We start from the raw sequence: 23,180 nt of genomic DNA, 5'->3' as shown, positions 1-23,180 counted from the left end.
GTGAAGCCACATTATGTACAATTTGCAAAGAAACCACCTCATGAAAAATATAAAAAGGGGATTCAGTGTTCCAGATGCGGAGACACAAGAGGCCATAACCTGCAATTATGCCCAGCAAGAGATGCAATATGCAACCGGTGTCATAAGAAGGGACATTATGCAAAAATGTGCAAGTCAAAGAAAGTGCCCAAGGTAAATATTGCCACACTAACTGATGAAGACATTGCATTCCTAGGCTCAGTAACAACAAACGTGACTGAAAGCCCATGGATGACTGAGATAAAAATTGACAACTTGGATCTAGTGTTCAAAATTGACACTGGAGCAGATGTTACAGTTGTTCCTGTGACATTGTACAACCAGGGCGGGTTCAACAAACTGAAACATGCTGGTAAAATTCTCCATGGGGCCAGGTAGAACATCATTGAATGTAAAAGAGAAATTTACAGCCACCCTCAGTAAAAACAACAAATGCACAAAACAGGACATATATGTTGTTGACGGATTGTACATGCCATTGCTAGGCAGGCCAGCAGTCGCTGCACTTCAAATTGTAGCCAGGCTGGATGATGTCAGCTTAAGCTCAAAAGAAAGAGTGGAGCAGGAATTTCCAAATCTCTTCAGCGGCTTAGGCAAGGCAAGGCAAGGCAAGGCAAGGCAAGGCAAGGCAAGGCAAGGCAAGTTTATTTGTATAGCACATTTCATACACAGAGGTCATTCAAAGTGCTTTACATAGAAATGAGAAAACAAAAAATCAAAGATACATGAATTTAAAATATCAATTAAAATAAAATAAATTTGATTTTAATAAAAAAAATTTAAATGTGTGAAAAAGAATAAAACAGGAATAAAAGTATTAAACAGTTAAAAATAAGAATAAAAACAAGAGAAATAAAAAGAATTAAAATAGTGCATATAAAATATAGTGCAATCAGTTCGGACGCAGCATAGTGCTCATTCAGTAAATGCATAGCTAAACAGATGTGTTTTGAGTCTGGATTTGAATGTGACTACTGTTGGAGCACATCTGATCTCCTCTGGAAGCTGGTTCCAGCTGCGACTGGCATAACAGCTAAAAGCTGACTCTCCTTGCTTTGAGTGAACCCTTGGTATTTCTAGCTGATGTGATCCTAATGATCTGAGTGATCTGTTGGGTTTATATTCAATGAGCATATCAGCAATGTATTGAGGTCCTAGTCCATTGAGTGATTTATATACTATTAATAATACTTTAAAATCAATGTTAAATGTAACTGGTAGCCAGTGTAGAGACCTGAGGACTAGTGTGATATGTTCATATTTTCTGGTTCTGCTCAGAATCCTGGCAGCAGCGTTCTGAATGAGCTGGAGCTGTCTAATGGTCTTTTTGGGAAGGCCAGTGAGGAGGCCATTACAATAATCCACCCTGCTGGTGATGAAAGCATGCACAAGTTTCTCTAAATCTTGTCTGGAAACAAAGCATCTAATTCTTGCGATATTTTTGAGGTGATAATATGCTGATTTAGTTATTGCTTTGACATGACTACTGAAACTAAGGTCAGACTCCAGAATCACACCAAGATTCCTGACTTGATTTTTAGTTGTTTGACCTCTAGCGTCAAGGTATGCATTCACCTTGAGAACTTCATCTTTGTTTCCAAACGCAATGACTTCAGTTTTCTCTTTGTTTAACTGAAGAAAGTTTTTGCACATCCAACTGTTAACTTCATCAATGCATTTGCACAGGGAGTCAATGGGACTGTAGTCGTTAGGGGATAGAGCTAAGTAGATCTGAGTGTCGTCTGCATAACTGTGGTAGGCAATTTGGTTCTCTCTCATTATTTGGCTTAGTGGGAGCATATACAGGTTGAACAGGAGTGGCGCAAGAATTGAGCCTTGCGGGACTCCACATGTCATGGATGTCCACTCAGATTTATGGCCACCTATACTTACATAATAACCTCTCCCTTCTAAGTATGACCTGAACCATTTTAGGACCATCCCAGAAAGCCCGACCCAGTTTTCCAGCCTGTCAATAAGTATGTTGTGATCGACAGTGTCAAAAGCAGCACTGAGGTCGAGTAGCACCAGCACTGATAGTTTGCCTGTGTCTGTATTGAGGCGAATATCATTTATTATCTTTATGAGCGCTGTCTCTGTACTGTGGTGTGGTCGGAAACCAGATTGAAAAATGTCAAAGTAACCATTAGAAATTAAGAATTTGTTCAGCTGATTGAAAACAACTTTTTCAATGATCTTGCCTATGAAAGGAAGATTTGAGATTGGTCTGTAGTTGCTCAACACAGTGTTATCCAAGTTGCTCTTTTTCAGGAGGGGCTTAACAACTGCAGTTTTAAGGGACTTTGGAAAAGTCCCAGAGATAAGGGATGAATTTACCACTTCTAGGAGATCTGCTTCTAAACAGTTAAAGACACTTTTGAAAAAAGATGTGGGGAGTGTGTCAAGGGCAAGGTTGATGTTTTAAGATGCTGTACTGTTTCTTCCAAAATTTTACCATCAACTGCTTCGAAATCAGACATTGTAACTACTTTCTGATGTTGTGGTCTGATTTGTCTGACCCCTGCGCAGCTCAAGGATGTGCTGATCACCTTTCTGATATTATTAATTTTCTCAGAAAAGAAGTAAGCAAACTCACTGCATTTGCTGTCTGAGAGCATTTCACTTGGAATGTGACTTGGGGGGGTTGTTAGTCTCTCTATAGTAGCAAAAAGAGTGCGTGTGTTATTTATGTTGTTGTTTATAATATTTGAAAAGAAAGTCTGTCTAGCTTTGCCTAGTTCTACACTGAAAGCATGAAGGCTGTCTTTATAGATATTATAGTGAGTTACAAGTTTTGTCTTCCGCCACATGCGCTCAGCTTTTCTGCATTGTCTTTTCATATTCTGCACCTCTGTTGAGTTTCTCCAAGGTGATTTTTGCCTGCCATTCTTCTTCCTGACTTTCACAGGAGCAATATCATTGATTGCACTCTTAACTTTCGAATTAAAGGAATCAAGGAGAAAATCAACAGAGTCTGCAGATATGCTTGGTGTTAAAGATACAGCCTTCATAAACAGCACACTGGTGTTCTCATTTAAGCATCTCTTTTTGACAGACACAGATTTAGTTTCAATAGTAGGAGAGATTAATATATCAAAGAAAATACAGAAATGGTCAGACAGTGCTACATCCTTAATAACAATTGATGAAATGTTTACACCCTTACTGATAATTAAATCTAGCGTGTGTCAACGATTGTGTGTGGGTCCATGTACATGTTGAGTCAGATCAAAAGTGTTTAAAACAGCTGTGACATCTTTTGCCATAATGTTTTCTGGCTTATCTATGTGAATGTTAAAATCTCCAGCAATAGCAAAACGGTCAAACTCTGAGGAAATTGTTGATAACAGTTCTGTAAAGTCCTCAAGAAATGCTGGAGAGTATTTTGGGGGCCTGTAAATAATGATAAGTAGAATGCGTGGGGTACCTTTCAACACAATACCTAGATATTCAAAAGATGGGTAATTCCCAAATGACACTTGCTTACATTGATAGACATCTTTAAAAAGAGCAGCTACACCTCCACCTCTCCTAGCAGTTCTGCAGACACTCATAAAAGTAAAGTTAGGAGGGGCTGTTTCATTAAGGACTGTTGGCAAAATGGAGGGTACAGCATTGTGCTAAAACCAGGGGCAAAACCATTTTCTCTGTCAACACCTAGACGCATTTCCATCCCTCTTTTACCAAAGGTGAAGGAAGAATTAACCCGAATGGAACAGTAATTTCAAAGGTAGAAGAACCGAACCAACAGAGTGGTGTGCTCCCATGGTCGTGGTGCCAAAGCCGTCAGGGAAAGTGAGAATCTGCACAGATCTCACTGAACTGAACAGATCAGTTATGAGGGAAAAACATCCTTTACCTTCTGTGGAGCACATGTTGGGACAACTTGCTGGAGCCAAAGTGTTTTCCAAGTTTGAAGCAAATGCTGGCTTTTGGCAGGTTCCACTTTCTAAGGAATCCTCTTTGCTCACCACCTTTATTACTCCATTTGGACGATACTGTTATAACCGTCTATGCTTTGGAATCTCTTCAGCACCTGAACATTTCCAAAAACGCATGTCCAGAATTCTTGAGGGTCTGGAAGGTGTCGTCTGTCAAATGGATGACGTGCTTGTCTGGGGGGCCACTCAAAGTGAACATGACGAGAGGCTGCGACGGACGCTCTCAAGACTTCAGGAAGCAGGTGTCACTCTCAATGAGAAATGTGAGTTTTCCAGGAGTAAAATCAAGTTTCTTGGACAAATCATTGAGGAGACCGGGGTGAGTGCAGACCCAGATAAGGTGGAAGCAATAAAAGCCATGAAACAACCATGTAATATCAGCGAAACGAGGCGGTTTTTGGGAATGGTCAACCACCTTGGTAAATTCTTACCACATTTGACAGAGAAAACACAACCACTCAGAGACTTATTGAGAAAGTCCAATATGTGGGTCTGGGGATCACCTCAGCAGGTGGCTTTTGAGGAAATCAAAGAGGAACTGACAAAACCTCCCGGTTTGGCGCTCTATGATACAAACAAGGATACAGTAGTTTCTGCGGATGCCTCTTCATATGGGCTGGGTGCTGTTCTCCTTCAGAAGCAAGCAGAGAATGTGTGGAAACCTTTTGCGTATGCTTCAAAGTCTCTCAGTGATACAGAGAAACGATATGCGCAAATAGAGAAGGAGGCGCTGGCCTCCACATGGGCCTGTGAGAGGTTTGCTGAGTTTCTCATTGGGAAACATTTCCACATCGAGACTGATCATAAACCTCTAGTTCCTCTGCAAAGTTTTTCAGCCTTACCTGTCATTTGCAGGGGACCTGTGCAAAATGGACTTTTGTTGAATGGTATCAGGATTGTGATTCCAGCGTCGCTCCAAGCCGAGATGCTACAGAAACTGCATGAGGAACATCTGGGCATCACAAAGTGCAGGGAGAGAGCTAAACAATCAGTTTGGTGGCCAGGTCTTAGTAAAGAGCTGACAAAAATGATTGAGAACTGTGACACGTGTGCACATCAGAGAACTAACCTCAGGGAACCGATGTTGCCTACTGATTTTCCGTCGAGGCCATGGTCCACAGTTGGAGCAGATCTGTTTCAGAAAGACAGCAAGATGTACTTGGTCATTGTGGACTATTTTTCTAGGTTCTTTGAGGATGCAAAACTGATGTAGACAACTTCAGAGGCTGTGGCTGAACACTTTAAATCCATCTTTGCACGTCATGGAATCCCGGAGGTTGTGCGCTCCGACAATGGCCCACAGTTTGCTTCGGAGTGTTTCGTGTCCAACTCTGACTGCTCCTGTGGTCTCTTCTGATTTTCCTTACCCGACAGAGAGCCAGGCATCTCCACACTCTTCGGATTTAATGGTCACTCCAGAGAGTCCGAAGGTTTACCAGCAGACGGCACAAGCTGCCAGAAGATATGTGACCCGTCACGGAAACCAGGGGCACAAGTCGGCAGCACAAGTTTCGAGAAAATGAGAATCAAAGTTTTTTTTTTCAAAATTTGTGATTTTCGTTTTATTGCAGAATCTGTTAGTTGAGATCACGAAGAAGCCTCTCCATGTTTGAGATAGCAGTTTATGTATATTTAAAAGGGTACATTTTGCGGTTGAAATAGGCTTGTTTTTCCAGAGATTCTAGCGTGCAGCGGGGGGCGTCATTGTCTGTGTGTATATTTACATACTGTATAAGCTTGTGTTTTTGCCTCCGCCCCCACAGGGAACAGCGTGACTACTGAATAAGGATAGTTCACCCAAAACTGAAAATAATGTCATTAATGACTTACCCGTATGTCGTTCTAAACTCGGAAGACCTCCGTTCATCTTCGGAACACAGTTTAAGATGTTTTAACTTTAGATTTAGTCCGAGAGCTTTCTGTTTCCTCCATTGAAAATCTATGTACGGTTTCCATGTCCAGAAAGGTAATAAAAACATCATCAAAGTAGTCCATGTGACATCAGTGGGTCAGTGAGATTGTGGTGAAGCATCGACAATACAGTTTGGTCCAAAAATAGCAAGAATTACGACTTTATTCAGCATTGTCTTCTCTTCTGGCTCGAGCGTGAGGTCACGTGACTTGTAGTGACGCGCTGCCCTGTTCCTCAGACATGTTTGCTTAGTTTTATTTATTTTTTTCAAACTTATAGCGTGCGTCTCCCCAGACTGTAAATGAAGCTCGGGCGCACAAAACAAAAGAAAGATAAAAGAAGCTGGGACGGAACAAATAACAGTCAGCCGCATCGTACGTCAGCCGCGTCACTGACTTTATGGGGCGCCGCAGTCGGATGACGTCAAAGTACCGCGAGAGCTCTTCAAGAAATCTTACGGAGTAGTTTAATTTCGACTCGCTCTCGCGGTACTTTGACGTCTTGCAGCGCAGCATGAAGTCAAACTCATAAGTTACACAGAGACCCTATTTTAAATACAAAATTTGAAGGCGGGTTCATGTGTTTAACGGAACGCAAATACCGGACTGTAATCTGATATACCCTTACATGTTACGATGTAAATAGTCCTCAAATTTTATATTATATTGTATTACCAGAAGTTCATGCGAAATCTGATGTACTAATAGACTATATATTTCACGGATTATACGCATTTGTGGACAAAAATCATTGGATGATTCACACATCTGAAACAGACTGATTCGACTTGTGATCCCCACAAAGGTAAAAGTCCTGTTTATTTTTGCATGTTGTTCATTCGGACTTCTGTAATAAAATACTACATATGATGCTAGAACATCTGTAGCCTATCTCAAAACGGCTTTACAGGGGGCATGTCTTAGCTAAATGAGATGTAAATGAGCCCTATTGTCTCTCCAGCAGTGGCGGTTCTAGACAAATTTCACTAGGGGGGCCAAGGAGGGACCAGTATTTTACCAGAGGGGCACATAAAAAAATGGCAAGAAATTATATTTAAAGATTATAGGGGTGGTTACAGGAATTAGTTTAAGATAGGACTAGGCCTTAGTTTAATTAGGAAATATAACTAGTTTTAACATACATTATACATTACTTGTGTGCATTTTGAAGCAAAACAAAGCTGTATTTTAAGATATGGCATTGCAAGTTGTTTTCAGTTTGGACAGCTCTTACATTTATTTTAGTCTAGGACTAGTCCCTTTCCGGGAAACTACCCCGTAAACTTTATTTTACTTTACAATCATATACTTTTTTATTTAATACAAGAGTGAGTGCAGGTGCAAAAGGGGAGCTGGGCTCTTTTCTAAAGCCCCCCAACCGAAAAGCATGCAAGCCTACTTAATAAACTTTATGAAATGCAAACTTTTATAAAGACAAACGTTTGTTTTAGTTTACATATAAATACACATTGCTAGACAGTTAGGGACCACAATCTAATCAACATTTAAAATAATAATTATTTTTAAATTGTAAACATTTTTATATGTAACATTTAATTATATTGCTCCAAGTTAATGCACGTATATGTAAGAGCATAATTACAGCGCTTTTTACAATGTGTAAACTTTAAAAAGTTAGCGAGATGTTGGTTTTGCCGGTTGTTGATGAGTAACAGCTGTAAATGATCACAACACGCAGCCACGTCACAGGAGAACAAGTGAACGTCACAGGAGAACAAGTGAACAGTGTCCCAATGTGAAGTGAGCAAGAGTCCTTACCAGTGCCCAAACCTGCATACACATTCTCAACATCGGGAGGTTGGGAATGAATTGAGACACTCGCCGAGCAGCACCCGGCTAGTGGTTGGGTGTGCCGCTCTAATTTGCCCGTGTAGAACGTTGCGTCGCATTAGTTCCGCTTTTGGCGCTCGCGTGTAAAATCAAAATAAATTTATACTTTTTTATTTGGTCAGCACGGGGTGGCCACAGGGGTGGCCAGGGACATGTCTACAGAGGCACGGGCCACCCTTGGCCTCCGTGTAGAACCGCCACTGCTCTCCAGCCAGGGAAAAGGGAAAGTGTTAACTTTTTTCTTTCTCAAATTTCTCAGCATTCTCCTTCTTGAATGTGTTACATTCAAATGGCCACAACTTCTCCAAATCTTATCAGATTTCCATGTGTTACACATCGTTAGAACGCTTAGAAATCGCACTTTCAGAATCTACGAATAACTCAAAATGCCCCAGATCCGACTTGTGTCCCTACTTTCCGTGACTGGTCACATATCCTACCAGGATTAGAGCACCTCCTGGGTATCTGAAGGACTTTGAATGTAGTTAGTGATACCCTGGATAAACACTGAGTGGTCAATGGGGCAGAATAATCCCAGACATCCCAAGTCTCCCGGAAGTTCCGGGAGTCTCCCGCATTTTGATAGCGGCTCCCTGATGCCCGCAAATGAGTTAAAATCTCCCGGAATCTAGAGCGAGCAAGAAAGAGTAGCACGCGCACGGCAGAGAGGGAGGGGGAGACCTTGCGTGTGTGTGCTAGTGTGCCTCATTAAGCGCATGTAAGACAGGGAGCATCCTGATTGGCCTGCTCCGGTAAATCAACCAATCAATTGTCAGTGTGGGCGGGCTTTTATCTCTTCTCCCGAACTGACATTGAGGTGAGTTCAACAAGTTTAATATCATGTGCATATTTTTCAGGCTGGCTACTAGTTGCCAAGGCTACATGAAAACAGCAAACTCCTTAGACCTGTTTAAAGTTGCAATTGAATATAAATAAAACAGTTTATATAAATATTATAAGCAGCTTATATAAATAGTAAAAGTAATCTACATATTGTAAAATAATTAACAAATAATTGGGTAACACTTTAAAATAAGGTTCATTAGCTAACATTAGTTTACTACATTAGTTAACATATAATAATGAACTGCATTTATAAAGCATTTTTTATCTTTGTTAATGTTAATTTAAACATTTACTAATACATTATTCAAATCTTGTTAACATTAGTTAATGCACTGTGAACTAACACGAACAAACCATGAACAGCTGTATTTTTATTAACTAACGTTAACAAAGATTAGCAAATACAGTAACAAATGTACTGCTCATGGTTAGTTCATGTTAGTAAATACATTAACTAATGTTAACAAATGAGACCTAGTAATGTGTTACCAATAATTGCATAGGCCTCTAGAAATTAATATTATGCTTTTATATCTTGAAATGTCATATCGTTTTCCTCCTTTATTTTTAATTTTTTTCGGGGGGGGGGGGGGCTTCGGGATACCTCCCTGAAATGACTTTTTGCAGGTTGGGATGTCTGTAATCCCCACACTCGGTTGAAGTTTTCGGGCAGTCTACCCCATCCTTCTAGTTAGGGAAAACCAAAAACAGAACACATTTTGCTGTGGTAAAACAAAAAGTTTATTGTTCAAAATGTACGGATTTGATCATTTAAACCGTATTGTTTGTGAATGTTTATTGTATATTGAAAAGGTATATATTACTTTATTTCAAGTTTATGTTGCACCCCTAAAGGATTAAAAGAAAAGTATTCTTATTTGGAAAGGTGGATGTAGTATTAGGTTCTTTACGGTAGTTTTGGAATACACAGGAAACGGTAGTGACATATACTGTGTGTGTTACGGTACTGAAGATATAATAAAGAGTTATCAGAAGTTATGGCTGGTTGTCGCGTCGTCCTCCATTACAAAGGCTGTCGTTGTGCCTATTAAACAATAGAACACTACCGTGGGGGTTAAATGTGATCTTATGATTGGACAGTTTGAATCTATCATGTTGGGTTTCTTCTTCTTTGGTTTGTCTCTTTGATCTCTGCTCTTGGACTCGTCTCATTCTCTGTGCTCTTCTTCGTTTCCTGAGCTCTGGGGTTCAGGCCATTTTTAAGTTCTCAATGGTGACTCTCTTTCTTCTAAACTTTCTTTCTTTCTCTGTTCTCTATTGTGGGATTTTAAGGTCATATGTTTCATTAATATTTTACTTAGAAGTGTTTTCAATAATCATTATAGTATGCTGAAGTAAAAGATTGTTTGTGTTTGTCTAAGAGAGTGGAAAGTTACTGAGAGGAAGCAGCTTGTGTGTGTGTAAAAGCTGCAAGGTCGTGGTTTCGGTTGGATTAGCTAGGAATGTACAGCTGGTAATGGTCAAGATAAGAGCGAGGCCTGAGGGAGAAAAGCAAACAGACATCCATGTTATTAACAATGTTTTAATATTCACAGGATAAAATATGCAATGTATTTCTTACTTAATCAGTATTAATCATTGAATAATTGATGTAATAAATATAAGATGTTGTCTTTGATAAATGTGTATTAACCAATGAAATAAAGGTTGCATACAGAATAACCTAATGGGGGCATGGCAGCTTAACCTTGAAGAACAGAATCTCCTGTGTTTGTTCTTTGTGTGTGTGTGTCATTTCTTCCCTAACAGATAGAAACTGGGTGGGGTAATGGAGTCAGATAAACAGAAAGACCAGTTGGAGAGGAGATTTTCTGAAGAAAGATCGACGTCATATACTTTATAAATATGCATGTTACTTCCGGAGCTGGTTGTTCGCCGCTTACCGAGTGTGGCCTTGAGACGACCCAGCATGCTGTAAAACTTTTTCATATCTGATCAATAAATATTTGAACTTAGATATTTGTATTTTGTGCCTTTCCTCTAAATTATGAACATGCAATGGACGCCTTAAAGTCCAACACTATCCTATCAGGTAATATCTCAGACACATTGGAAACAGTTCATTGTAGATGTAGTATTTACCATGTCATGCATAGTGTAACCATTTCAATTATAACTAAATCCAGTTTTAGTGACTTTCAATCGCATCTATACCACCAGGGCCTTAAATTAACATCCGCCACGCGCCAAATGCGGGTGATTTTTGCAATTGGCGGGAAACACTGTCAATCTACCGGCCACATTGGCGGGTAGCCAATGCGAATCAGTGATGCGTGGATCAATGCATAAACAACCCGTACCAACCAATGTTTTTAACTAACCCGCCCGCAACTCGGCCAGCAAAAAAATTACCGCAGGCACCCGCTCATTTCGGATGAACCCGCGCATCACTGATGCGAATTGAGTGATTCATTGAGAGGATGCGACATTCCTGCGACTGGAAAGAAGATGAGGCACTTCTCTGACTACGTTTGGATGTGCGAGTAAGTATTAAACTGTTGTTGAGATATGATGAGAATGCAATGCTGACATAGGCTACAGTACAATTACAGTTGCACAGATGTGTGGTGCTGTGACGGATCAGAACTCTTGATGTGTAAATTTAGAGAGAGTTGTGCTACTGTGTCTTATACTGTAGTATATTAACATACATTTTGCGAATAGAGCAATGAAAAACAAAGTATGCGGGGCGACTGTTTATGTGAGCAGTTTGGAATTCCCCTCCATCTGTGTGCGGGTTTAAGGGCACTCAAAACAATAGTGCACATACGAAGACACGCGTTCAAAAAAGCAAGCGTACAGAAAATCTTTCTTTTCTTGACAGGGCACATATAAACAAAATGATCTTCACAGTATTCTTTTTCTAATAAAAACATTTCTTTATGTCTTAAGTGTATGTATAGAGAGTCAAAAACCAGTTTGTGCTTATTTGTTCTTAAAGAGACAGTAACCTTAATTAACCTACTTAAGTCTGTGTCATTAATGTTAATCAAGCAAAATAAGACAAAGACTAAATCAGTTTTGTAGCTCTAAAAAATTATAATATTTAATTCATACAATAAAGACAGTAATCATTCATTATTCAGGCAAAAAAAAGGCTGGTAAAAATTCACTGCGGCAGGTGGTCAAAAAAGTTAACTTCAGGCCCTGTATACCACACTAACTGAAGTGTGTGTGTGTGTGTGTGTGAGAGTGTGTGTGTGTGTGCGTGCGTGCGTGCGTGTGTGTGTGTTTGTCACGCAAAGTCATACTTAAATATTTTTTTAAGACATTTCCTTTGATTGCTCCATGTGAATGAAAAAAAAAATAACGCAGTTACTAACTCTGATTACTTATAACGCCGTTATTCCCATCACTGTTTATATCTGATATATATATATATATATATATATATATATATATATATATATATATATATATATATATATATATATATATATATATATATATATATATATTTATAAACAGTTATTTATTGTATTAAAATTATTATTGTATTAAAAATACTGCCAACTTCCAGTCTGGTGCCGCTGCCAAATGGGAACCACAGTGATACAAACTAATAGAGCGACTGTACAAAAACCTCTACACACTTGACTGAACACAAGCAGAATAAACAACACTTACATCACACAACACAAACAAATATTGTGAAAATCTCTGAATGATTTATGTCTGAATAATAAACAGAAAACAATTACAAAATCTTTCAGATGGTTGAATTTTCATTTATTTGTTTGTGTTGTGTGGACACTTTGTAAATATTTCCCCTGCATACACAAACCTTAATATTTAGACACATTTATTTTGCACATTAATGTTTTACCTTTATTCAAAACTTTATTATTTCTTTAAGATTTTAGTTTATCTTCAGAATATTTTCAGCATGCAAGTCCACATTGGATAATGATAGTGTATTAGTCTGTACGAGCAGAAGTTTCCTGTCGTCTTCTTTGCATTGTGTTGTCATGCTTCAGTGATGTGTGAGTGTTTATAGTGCTGTGAGTTTAACACTTCATGACTGAGATCAGAACAGAACAGAATCTTCATCATCACACAAACCAAAAGAACAACAATGACTTTCATCTTCATCTTCATCTGGACTCTTTCAGGTTTTATTCTGGGTAAGAAATGAAAGAATGAACCAGAGTTGTTACACATATTTCTGGTGTAGTTGTGTTTTGTACTAGTAATGTTTTATAAACTAATTGTTTTTATTTTGTCTTTTATAGAATCGAGAGGAGTAACTCTGACTCAATCAAAAGTAAAAAGTGTTCAACAAGGACAAACAGCTACAATAGAGTGTCATATAGATGTAGGAATATATGGCAGCTACTTAGCCTGGTACTTACAGAGACCTGGAGAAACTCCTAAACTCCTCATATATTACATAAATACTCTTCAGTCAGGAACTCCATCAAGATTCAGTGGCAGTGGAACAGCAAACACTGGAAAAGATTTCACTTTGACCATCAGTGGAGTTCAGACTGAAGATTCAGGAGATTATTACTGTCAGAGTTATCACGGTAGTGGTGGTGTTGTGTTGACACAGTGATAAAGAGTGATACAAAAACCTCTGTCAGTCAGACTCACAGTGACTGAACTCATACACCTGACAGATACTGCAGATGATGATGCTGATAGTTTATTTCACTTACAGATAATTTATTTTCTACTATTTAAATGACAACTTTATTTAGTTTTTATTTATTTTATTTTTGATAGTTGTAAATCATATTATTAATTTATTGTCTGTCTATTAATTTCTGCTGTGTTAAAACAGCTTCAACATTTATGATTTTTATTATTATTGTACTACAGTTTAATTCACAATATAAAAAAACTGATAATAATCACTCATATAGAGAAACATCAGTCAGTATCATTTAGTCAACAGCTGTAACACATATACTGGCAGAGTAACATGAGAATAAAACTAAACACACCAATCACTTCATGTTTAAGGTTCTTCATTTCATTTGACTGACAGTTATGTAAAATTACTTCATCTGCAGGTGTTTTCATGCTTCATTGAGTCAGGTTTATTTATAAAATGAGAGCTTTCATAGTCAAAACAGACAAAATGAGTCAAAGACATAAAGATAGAATATGATTTTATTTGATGAATTGTCACACAATCATGAGTGAATGAATAAAGCAGACATAGACTTGTGTTGTTTGATGTGAGATGAGAGAGAGAAATGAAGAGAAACACAGTTAGTCTGTTAGTCTTGATGTGAGAGTGAGTGGATCTACTGTGAACACTGATCTCTCCTCAATTCTCCAGTGACTTTATCACGCTGGTCTTTCTGTGTGAGCTCACAGCTGACTGAGATCACTGAGCTCCACTCCTGCTCAGAGAGAGTCAGACTGCTGCTCCAGCTGTACAGACCGTCCTTCTCCAGGAGAGCAACACTGCTGTACTGAGACCTGCTGCTGATCCCGTCCACCTTCCAGTTCAGACTCCAGTCTGAGGGGAAGCCCTTGTTGGCCACACACATCAGTGTTGCTGTTTGCTTTGTGGAAATCTCTTCACTGGACGGCGGCAGGACGCTCACTTTAGGACGACTGTTGCCTGACAATCACATCAATAGTCAATAACTCACACAAGAATAGGTGATAAACAAAAAAATATTTTGATAATAAAGAATAAATAATTAGATTTATATCATTTATCTCTTTTGAGGTAAAAGCTCATATTCACAGCATTTGGTGTTACGTATTTGATTTTATTGAAATATTGTTTGTCAGGATTGAACATTTTTGCTCTTAAAAACAATAATGGTCAAACTTTATTTTACAGTGTCTTACACATACATGTAATTGTTATAGTAATAACAACTAGCAACTAACCCTAAACCAAACCCCAATCCTTTAGTAAATACATGTTGTTAATCATTATTACTCAGTATTAAATGTTTAATTACACTGTAACAGTGACTTTGTAAAATAAAGTAAAATTGTACAAATAACATATTTATAGTTTAATTACAATATGTAATGTATGTATTAAATAATATAAATATATAAAATCTAAATAATGTAAACATGTACAGAATACAAGTTTGACATGTGCTTCTTTAAACACTTTTTAACTAAAATTTAAGTTTTAGGTGAATATAAACTCATTCATATTACACATAAAACAACCTAAATATTTTAGTTTGCCTAAATACACATGAACACATTTATGTGCAAGTCCAGTTTAAAGAGTTTACCTTACAGTTCACCAAAAACTATTAATAAAAAATAATATTTTTGTAACTCAATTTTACATGTGTTGCTCCATATATAAAAAAATGAAGCTGTACTTTGTTAATAAAATATTGAGTCTTAACAGAATAAGATAAGTTGTGAGGGTCTAAATGAATATTATAAAATGTGCAACAAACTTTGGAAACAGATTGGAAAATTCAACAAACTTTATGTACAAATGAATATTAGTCACATCATTAAATTATACCAAAACATCTAAATTCTAAGGTGATCGACACAATATATTATTAATACATAAAGGATAATCAATGGCCTGTTATGCATTAAAGGATTTTAACTACACAACCACCCAACGCGAAGAGGAGTGCATTAAATCTCTCAGGCCGTTGATTATCCCGCTTCTGGTCATTTGTCAAGTTAAAGGCAAGTCAATACTAATATTGCTTTTTACAGTGCAGTATTTGACAAAATGGCTAAAAATATTTTCTGTTACTGTGCACTAAACTATTTTATTTTATACTTTCCAGCCAATCAGAATCAAGAATTCCAACAGATCATATACTTAAATAAAGTGAATTACATTTATTGTTTCATACCTGATGTATATATTTACAAACATTTATTTATTATATTAAAATTATTATTGGATTATTTACTTACTGCCAACATCCAGTCTGGTGCCGCTGCCAAATGTGTACCACAGTGATACAAACTAATAGAACGACTGTACAAAAACCTCTACACACTTGACTGAACACAAACTGCAACAGAATAAACAACACTAACATCACACAACACACAAATATTGTGAAGATCTCTGAATGATTTTTGTCTGCATAATAAACAGAAAACTATTACAAAATCGAGTCATGTTTGTTATTGCTTGATCAATGTATTTTCTCAAGTTTTCTCTCTGTATAATTTATCTTTTTACTTGTGTGGACACTTTGTAACTCTTAAACCTGCATACACACGCATTTTACACAAATTAATTTTGCACATTAATGTTTTACTTTTATTCAAAACTTTAATATTTCTTTATTATTTAAGATCTTAATTTTATTCAGAATATTTTTAGCATGTAAGTCCATTGAATAATGATAGTGTATTAGTCTGTACGAGCAGAAGTTTCCTGTCGTCTTCTTTGCATTGTGTTGTCATGCTTCAGTGATGTGTGAGTGTTTATAGTGCTGTGAGTTTAACACTTCATGACTGAGATCAGAACAGAACAGAATCTTCATCATCACACAAACCAAAAGAACAACAATGACTTTCATCATCATCTTCATCTGGACACTCACAGTCTTTACTCAAGGTTTGTGTTGTAACATTTTTATCATGATCATTAATTCATTGAAGAGTGAAATATTGATTTGTTTCAGTGTTGTCTTATATTTCATTCTTGTTGTTTCTTTCAGTGTGTAGAGGACAGTACACTCTTACTCAGAGTCCATCAATAACAGCAGTTCAACCAGGACAACAAGTTAAAATAAACTGTCAAGTCAGCAGTGCAGTGCATGCTGGTATTTGTTTAGCCTGGTACTTACAGAAACCTGGAGAAGCTCCTAAACTCCTCATATATTATGCAACAAACCTCTACACAGGAACTCCATCAAGATTCAGTGGCAGCGGATCAAACACAGATTTCACTTTGACCATCAGTGGAGTTCAGACTGAAGATTCAGGAGATTATTACTGTCAGAGTGCTCACTACATCAGTAGTAGCTATGTGTTGACACAGTGATAAAGAGTGATACAAAAACTTCTGTCAGTCAGACTCACAGTGACTGAACTCATACACCTGACAGATACTGAAGATGATGATGCTGATAGTTTATTTCACTTACAGATGATTTATTTGTACTATAGTATTTAAATAACAACATTATAGATAATTATACATTTAATATGTATAAAATAACAATTATTTTTATAATTATAAATCATATAATTCATTTATTGTATATCTATCAATCTCTGCTGTGTTAAAACCTCCTTAACATGGATTGATTTTATTATTATTGTACAGTTTAATTTACAATATTTTAACTGATGAAAATCACTAATATAAAGAAACGTCAGTAAGTATTATTGACCACATTTGCTTGAACCCTAATTATGTGATTATAATGGGACTTTGGCAATATTGCGATTATACTTCATGTGTAAGATTAAAAATGTAGGAATTTATAACTCGGTCACAACCCCCATTTCCGTCCTGTGCCATCTGCATTCCTGTGCTCACTGATCAAAGACAGCTTCAGATGATCATACAACACAATAACACACAACACTGATCAGAGGAGACACACAAAGTTCATCAGTACTTATGATGATACATACAAACAATTTTAATAACCATTCATTTAAACTGCTTATGCATATTAATGCCATTGGGAGTGCAGGAGCTTAAAAATTATTTTACCATATGATCAGATTTTAGGTTTAATATCAAACTCATTTCTGCTTTATTTCCTTCAAACCATCCAATTAAATATTGAAGCTGTTAAGAGCACAACATACACAGACTTCTTAACTTCAAATGAGAATATAAGAGAGGAAATTATTTTTCGTCAGTTATTGTAATTCAGTGGAAAACAGCACGACAGCAGATCTGATGATCTTTGAATAATTATGACCAGATGAAGCAACAGGTGATGTTTGCAATGACAACATTTCTTCAGTGAGTTCAGTGTTCATACCAATATGAGAACAAAACTTCATACTTTATGAATTGTCCAGCACAATCCATTAGTAAACTATTCAATGTTTATGAGAATTATAAAATGGTATGCAAATAACTTCATGACTAATGCCTTAATTTAAGAGAAGTGAAACTGGTTTGTTTCAGTTCAGATGATTTAACAATCAAACAGTGACACTTGGAGTGTGAAGTGAAAACGCTTAGGTTACTCACGTAACCCCGGTTCCCTGAAATAACGGGAACGAACCATTGCTTCAGTTAGCTGACGCTATGGGGGGGGAAACTCCTGTTTACTCCGTGACTGAAGCCTATTGGTTAACGTCTGTACAAAGTACAGACCAATGACGTTTGAACCCGCGCGCGGGAGGAACACGTCCTTATATAAGCGCGGTTCAATCGTCAGGAGCTCATTATTATTCGACTGAAGCGCGCAGCCGAATAACACTCGCTGCGTAGACATTTGTAGCACGGCAAGAGACGCAATGCTTCGTTCCCGTTATTTCAGGGAACCGGGGTTACGTGAGTAACCTAAGCGTTCCCTTTCAATACGGTTCACTTCGCATTGCGTCAGTTTAGCTGACGCTATGTGGGAACGTAATCCCATCACGCCGTGCATACACAACGTACTGAAGTGCCTAACCGGAGAGACACTGCGTGTGGCCCTATACTCGGCATATTCACAGCTTTAAAGCAAATGTGGAAGCACCATATAAATTGTTGACGCGCACACGGTGGGGTTTTAAACGCACCGGGGGCACATAACATAGCACAAGACGACGAGGTACCGAGCGCGCCGCGGCTGTGCGAGATAAGTAAATTCAGAGTCACGTTGGTGAGCTCGCTGAGCGCACCGTGGTGTACACATAAAACGCATGAGCATGCATGATTGAGCCGAGAGAACCTGCGCTCGTAGGGCAGGGACGTCTAAGCTGTACAATCTGACAACGTAGACGGCGAAGATCAGCCGGCCGCGTAGCAGATATCAAATATAGATATAGATACCCCTGTAGACCAAGTTCATGAAGAAGCCAAACTCGCACAGAGTGGGCTCTATATAGGACATAGCTCATAGAGGGGCGTGAGCCAGTGCGATGGTTTCAACGATCCATCTAAATAACCACTGTTAGCAACAGACATACAGATGTGGCCTTTAAAAACGCGCGTTTTCTCCCGCGGCATTCGCCAAATCGTCTCGCGGAGTCACGCAGAATTCTGCAAGTGTTTTCGGGGGGGCTACTTTCCCTTTTCCCTTAATGTGTTTCGCTTCACAGAAAATCCACCAGGTGGCGCATAAAAAACTACATTTTTATATGCGTTGTCATTGCGGTTGTTTCCAGAAGTTAATAAGGGCATTGCTGAATATTTAACATTTCTATTAAAACAGCAAAGTGACGTCAACCAATTCTTGCCAGCATAACAGCGCATACATATATAAAGATGACTGTACGTGCAATGGGCATTTATACTAAGTGCAACAAAGAATTTAGTGTGAGCCTAATACACTTAACTCTATTTACAATGTATATCTTAATTATTTGTGTTGTCGAATTTTGACACCGTTTCATTGTTTGTTCATAATATTAATAATTATGTCCGTTTTTCTAAAAGTATTAATATTTTAAAGAGATTCATGTGGTATAAAAATACATGTTTTAAAGTTAAAAATGTTGTAAAAATATAGTAGTATTATTGTTCTTAATATATTAAGAACAATAATATGACACATGTATATTGCGCTAAATTGCTTTACATATGGAAAGAGGAATTCTTCTCAACCACCACCAATAAAGTTTAAAAAATATTCTTTAAAAACGGCGTTTAAACCCACGCAGAGCGAACAAGAAAACATGGGCCTACATACTGTACAGTGGGCATATGATATCTTTATTTAGTTTTACATATTTAAAACTTTAATAATACCTTTCTTGCGCATATAGGCAGTCAGTGTTATGATTTTTTTTTTATCCTTTCAGCCGTTATTCATAACAGTAAAAATATTCAGTGGCTTTGTAAATATATTACTAAAATAATGGATTAAAGTAACTTTATAAAATCTCTTAATGTCCCTTATGTATTTTTTAGTTGGTCAAAACAAAATAAATTGCTAGAAATAGAACAGACATTTTAATTTAAAATGTACATATATTATAGGCGTATATTATAGGTCCTTCCAGATATCTTATCTCAGACGTTCGCAGTCAACACTTTTAAAACTTATTTATATAAAATCTAATTAATAAATTAAAAAACAAAGTTTTAAGTTAAGACAATAATAAATATGTTTATTTTTATTGAAAGAAAAACGTAGAAAATGTTATTATGGGTATAGTTGATGCAAATAAAGTGTGCAGTATACAAAAAATGCAAACAAATTATTTCTAAAAGTGGCAAGATTTTAAAAAGATAAAGGTGGCATAAAGAAAGACATGAGAAAAGTAGAGGTATGCAAAAGAGCACAGTTTAGTTATTGTTAATTAAAGCGGTTTTATACACCTTTGTTTGAATTGACAAGCATTTTATTCGCCACTTTCAACACATTTTGTGATTGATTTACTGATTTATTACAGAAAATTGTTGTCAGAAGCAAAGCTATTGTACAAAGCATCTTTATATGTATGTTTTAAAGTTAAAAATGTTGTAAAAAATATATTAGTATTCTTTTATATTAAGAATAACAATATGATACATTTATATTGCGCTAAAATGCAATATACATTATTCTGCAATATAAATTATTCTCAACCACCACCAATAAAGTTTAAACATTATTCTTTAGAAAAAAAACGGCGTTTAAACCCGTGTTGCGTGGAGCGAACAAGAAAGCATATGCTTACAGGCTCAATCGGCACCGAGCGGGTATCCTTTTCCTCCAGACCTTGACGCATGGTCGCGGAAAAGCGAGAAATATATTTTTTTTAAGTAAAAATATTTTGCACAATTGATATATTACTTATGAATATTTTAGGAAATTATTTTTGACACACGTAGGTTATTACGTGTATTTTGGATTTTAATTTCATTACTGTGCCTATCCGTGGCCTCATCCGAGCGCACTTTCTTTGTCTTGCGTCTTTTAAAGACATTGGTACAGCACCATGACCCAGAAAAGACTCACACACCTTTCCCTGATGCATGCCCACACAGAAATACTGAACTCCCTGGACATTCGTCCCCTAGCTCATGAGAGACTTTGGAATTTCTATTATACAACCGGCGCAATGCGCGACGCGAGTTTTTTCTGCGCGAGTAAAGAGCGCATTGATAATATGCGTATTAACGGAATGACAACGCGGGTTTGTTTATTACATACATGGATGCGCAGCAGCACAAAAACGCTTTTTAATATGAAAAATTAAATGATTAAAATGTAACAGATTATTATTGAGTCTCTTGGACATAAATGATGATCAATTATGAGACGTTAGAAGGCTTAAATAGCTGCTTCATCTGTAGCTAAGTAAATAAATGCTTTGCTTTAAACAAATGCATCTACTTTTAAATGTTTTTTTTAAATGCTACCCAACGGATTTATTGTATATAATGACTCTGCACCTGTAGATATGGTGAGATGAGAAAACATTTTAAGTAATGCTTTTAAAAAAAACATTTCGCTGTCCAAGTGCTGAAATGGCTCTCCACACGTTTGTAAATTCTTTATCTTTTGTTTGTAACAAATAGAGTATTTTTACAGTACAAACCTTATATAAAGCCTATTCTAAAAATGTAATTATACACCATGTATTTCTTTATAAAAGTATACAATATCAGAACTAAACCCATCATTATTTTTGTTCAAATTATGAATTATTTATAAGTTTAAAAAAGACAGTAATAGTACTATTTAGTAAAAAGATCTATATAAAAATATACTAGGTATGTTAATGTGAGAATATTTTACATCTGTCGTGTGATTCTAACTTAAAAACGAAAGTAAAATATGTTCGTCCGCATGGACATTGAAAATTGTGAAGTTTAATTAATATTATATGTTGTTATAATATTATATGTTGTATGTAAATTGTAACGAAAGTAATTCCCCCTGGGATAAGTATTTTTGCTTCTGATTAATAGCGCATATTCATCTGAGAACTGATGATGTCTGTGTGTTTCAGACCCTGGCTGTGTGCCCTGAAGTGTATATGACAATAAAGTAGTAAATCTCAATGTATTTATTTTTAAAATGTATTTTAAATAGGCCTATAGGCTCATAGGTTTTTTGGTTAAAAAATTCACAGCACCCCCTGTTCAAAATGACTTCCAGCGGCCCTGCCTTGACGCTTTGTGTGTTCGACTTTAAATGGGTTTTTTTTTTTTTTTTTTTTTTTATTAGAGAACATATGAACATTAATACAGAAAACAGGCATCAAAATAGAAACTTCCAAAGTTGAATAACAAAATAGTTATAAAAATAAAATAGAAGACATTCACAGGACGCCAAATACAGACTCATAGACATTAACAATACATGTACCTTTTACATTTTTAACAAGTTTAAGAGACTTCATTAAAAGAGTGATTTCTTTTAAGAAAACCAGGTGTAAAGGATAAGATTTTAACAATCTACATTTATGAATAAAGAATTTGCCATACAAAATGAAGAAATTTACCAAATTGTAAATGTTTTTATCATCATTCTCAAAGTAACAAATAATATCTTTCATATTAAATGTTATGACTGTGTTAGTTTTAGTTGATAGGACAGAAAAACATTCATTCCAAAATGCCTGAACATTTGGGCAATCAAAAAATAAATGACATAAAGACTCCTCAGTATTATTACAAAATGAACATTCGTTCCCAATGTCCATAAATTTAGAAAGTAGTAAATTAGTTGGGTATATTTTGTGTAATATCTTCAAATGAATTTCTCTCACTTTATATGAAATACAAAATTTATAGGGCAGCAACCATGCTTTACACCAAATTACATCTCTTAGAATGGAATTCCAATAAAATTTTCCTCTTGGAGTAACTCTCTTCCTTTCATGAAAAACTTGTCTAATATCTTTATTAGTGCATTTTTTTTCAAAAATATTTTTTCGACTTTAAATGGTGCGGCGCTGACTGGTCGGCGTATGACATCAGAGTACCGCGAGAGCAAAGGTAAAGTCGGACCATTTGTAACATTTCGACTTGCTCTCGCGGTACTTTGATGTCTTCGTTGCCGAACTGTCTGCGCAGCGCCACATAGAAACGCCCTTTGACTCTTTAAGGCAAAGTACCAGCAACATGAGAAGTGGTGGCACGCAAAAGAAAGTGAAGGTACGCAGTACGCTAAAATATAAAGCGTCTGTACGGCGAGCACTGGTATAATTATTTACATCGTGTGTTGCTCTTTCACCATTGTGCACCCGCGCACTCGCTCTGTAGTTTGTAGCTCGCGCTCCGGCTTCGATAAACACCGTTTCTCAATACCAAGTAGGGGAGAGTGGGGCAAAGTGAGCCAGTGGGTAAGTTGACCCACCCCCTTTATCTAGGCAACCATACAGATTTGTAGCCGTGTGACCACAAATACAGGTAGCAACCATAATTGATATGTTAAAGAGAAGGACAAATTAAAGAGTTATGATTAAAGTATGATTTTTTTAACAAAAACAAAAAAAAAACAGTTTTTATCCTATCAAAGTAAAATTTATACATACCAGGTATAA

General features: G+C 36.8%; 3 gene segments (V, D, J or C); 2 read left to right on the top strand and 1 right to left on the bottom strand.

Annotated features, from left to right (window-relative positions):
* Window positions 1–12,684: 12,684 nt before the first annotated feature.
* On the top strand, window positions 12,685–13,164 carry LOC141281484 (immunoglobulin kappa variable 1-8-like). The segment is given in 2 exon segments: window positions 12,685–12,733; window positions 12,842–13,164. Coding segments are annotated over 2 exon segments (372 nt in total).
* A 542-nt stretch (window positions 13,165–13,706) lies between these two features.
* On the bottom strand, window positions 13,707–15,986 carry LOC135781732 (Ig kappa-b4 chain C region-like). The segment is given in 3 exon segments: window positions 13,707–14,184; window positions 15,486–15,537; window positions 15,945–15,986. Coding segments are annotated over 3 exon segments (417 nt in total).
* A 105-nt stretch (window positions 15,987–16,091) lies between these two features.
* LOC135781683 (Ig kappa chain V region 3547-like) lies at window positions 16,092–16,569 on the top strand. The segment is given in 2 exon segments: window positions 16,092–16,140; window positions 16,244–16,569. Coding segments are annotated over 2 exon segments (375 nt in total).
* The last annotated feature ends 6,611 nt before the right edge of the window (window positions 16,570–23,180 follow it).

This window comes from Paramisgurnus dabryanus, chromosome 23 (genome assembly GCF_030506205.2).
Source record: "Paramisgurnus dabryanus chromosome 23, PD_genome_1.1, whole genome shotgun sequence".
NCBI classification, from domain to species: Eukaryota; Metazoa; Chordata; class Actinopteri; order Cypriniformes; family Cobitidae; genus Paramisgurnus; species Paramisgurnus dabryanus.
This window is presented reverse-complemented; position numbering and strand designations above follow the sequence as displayed.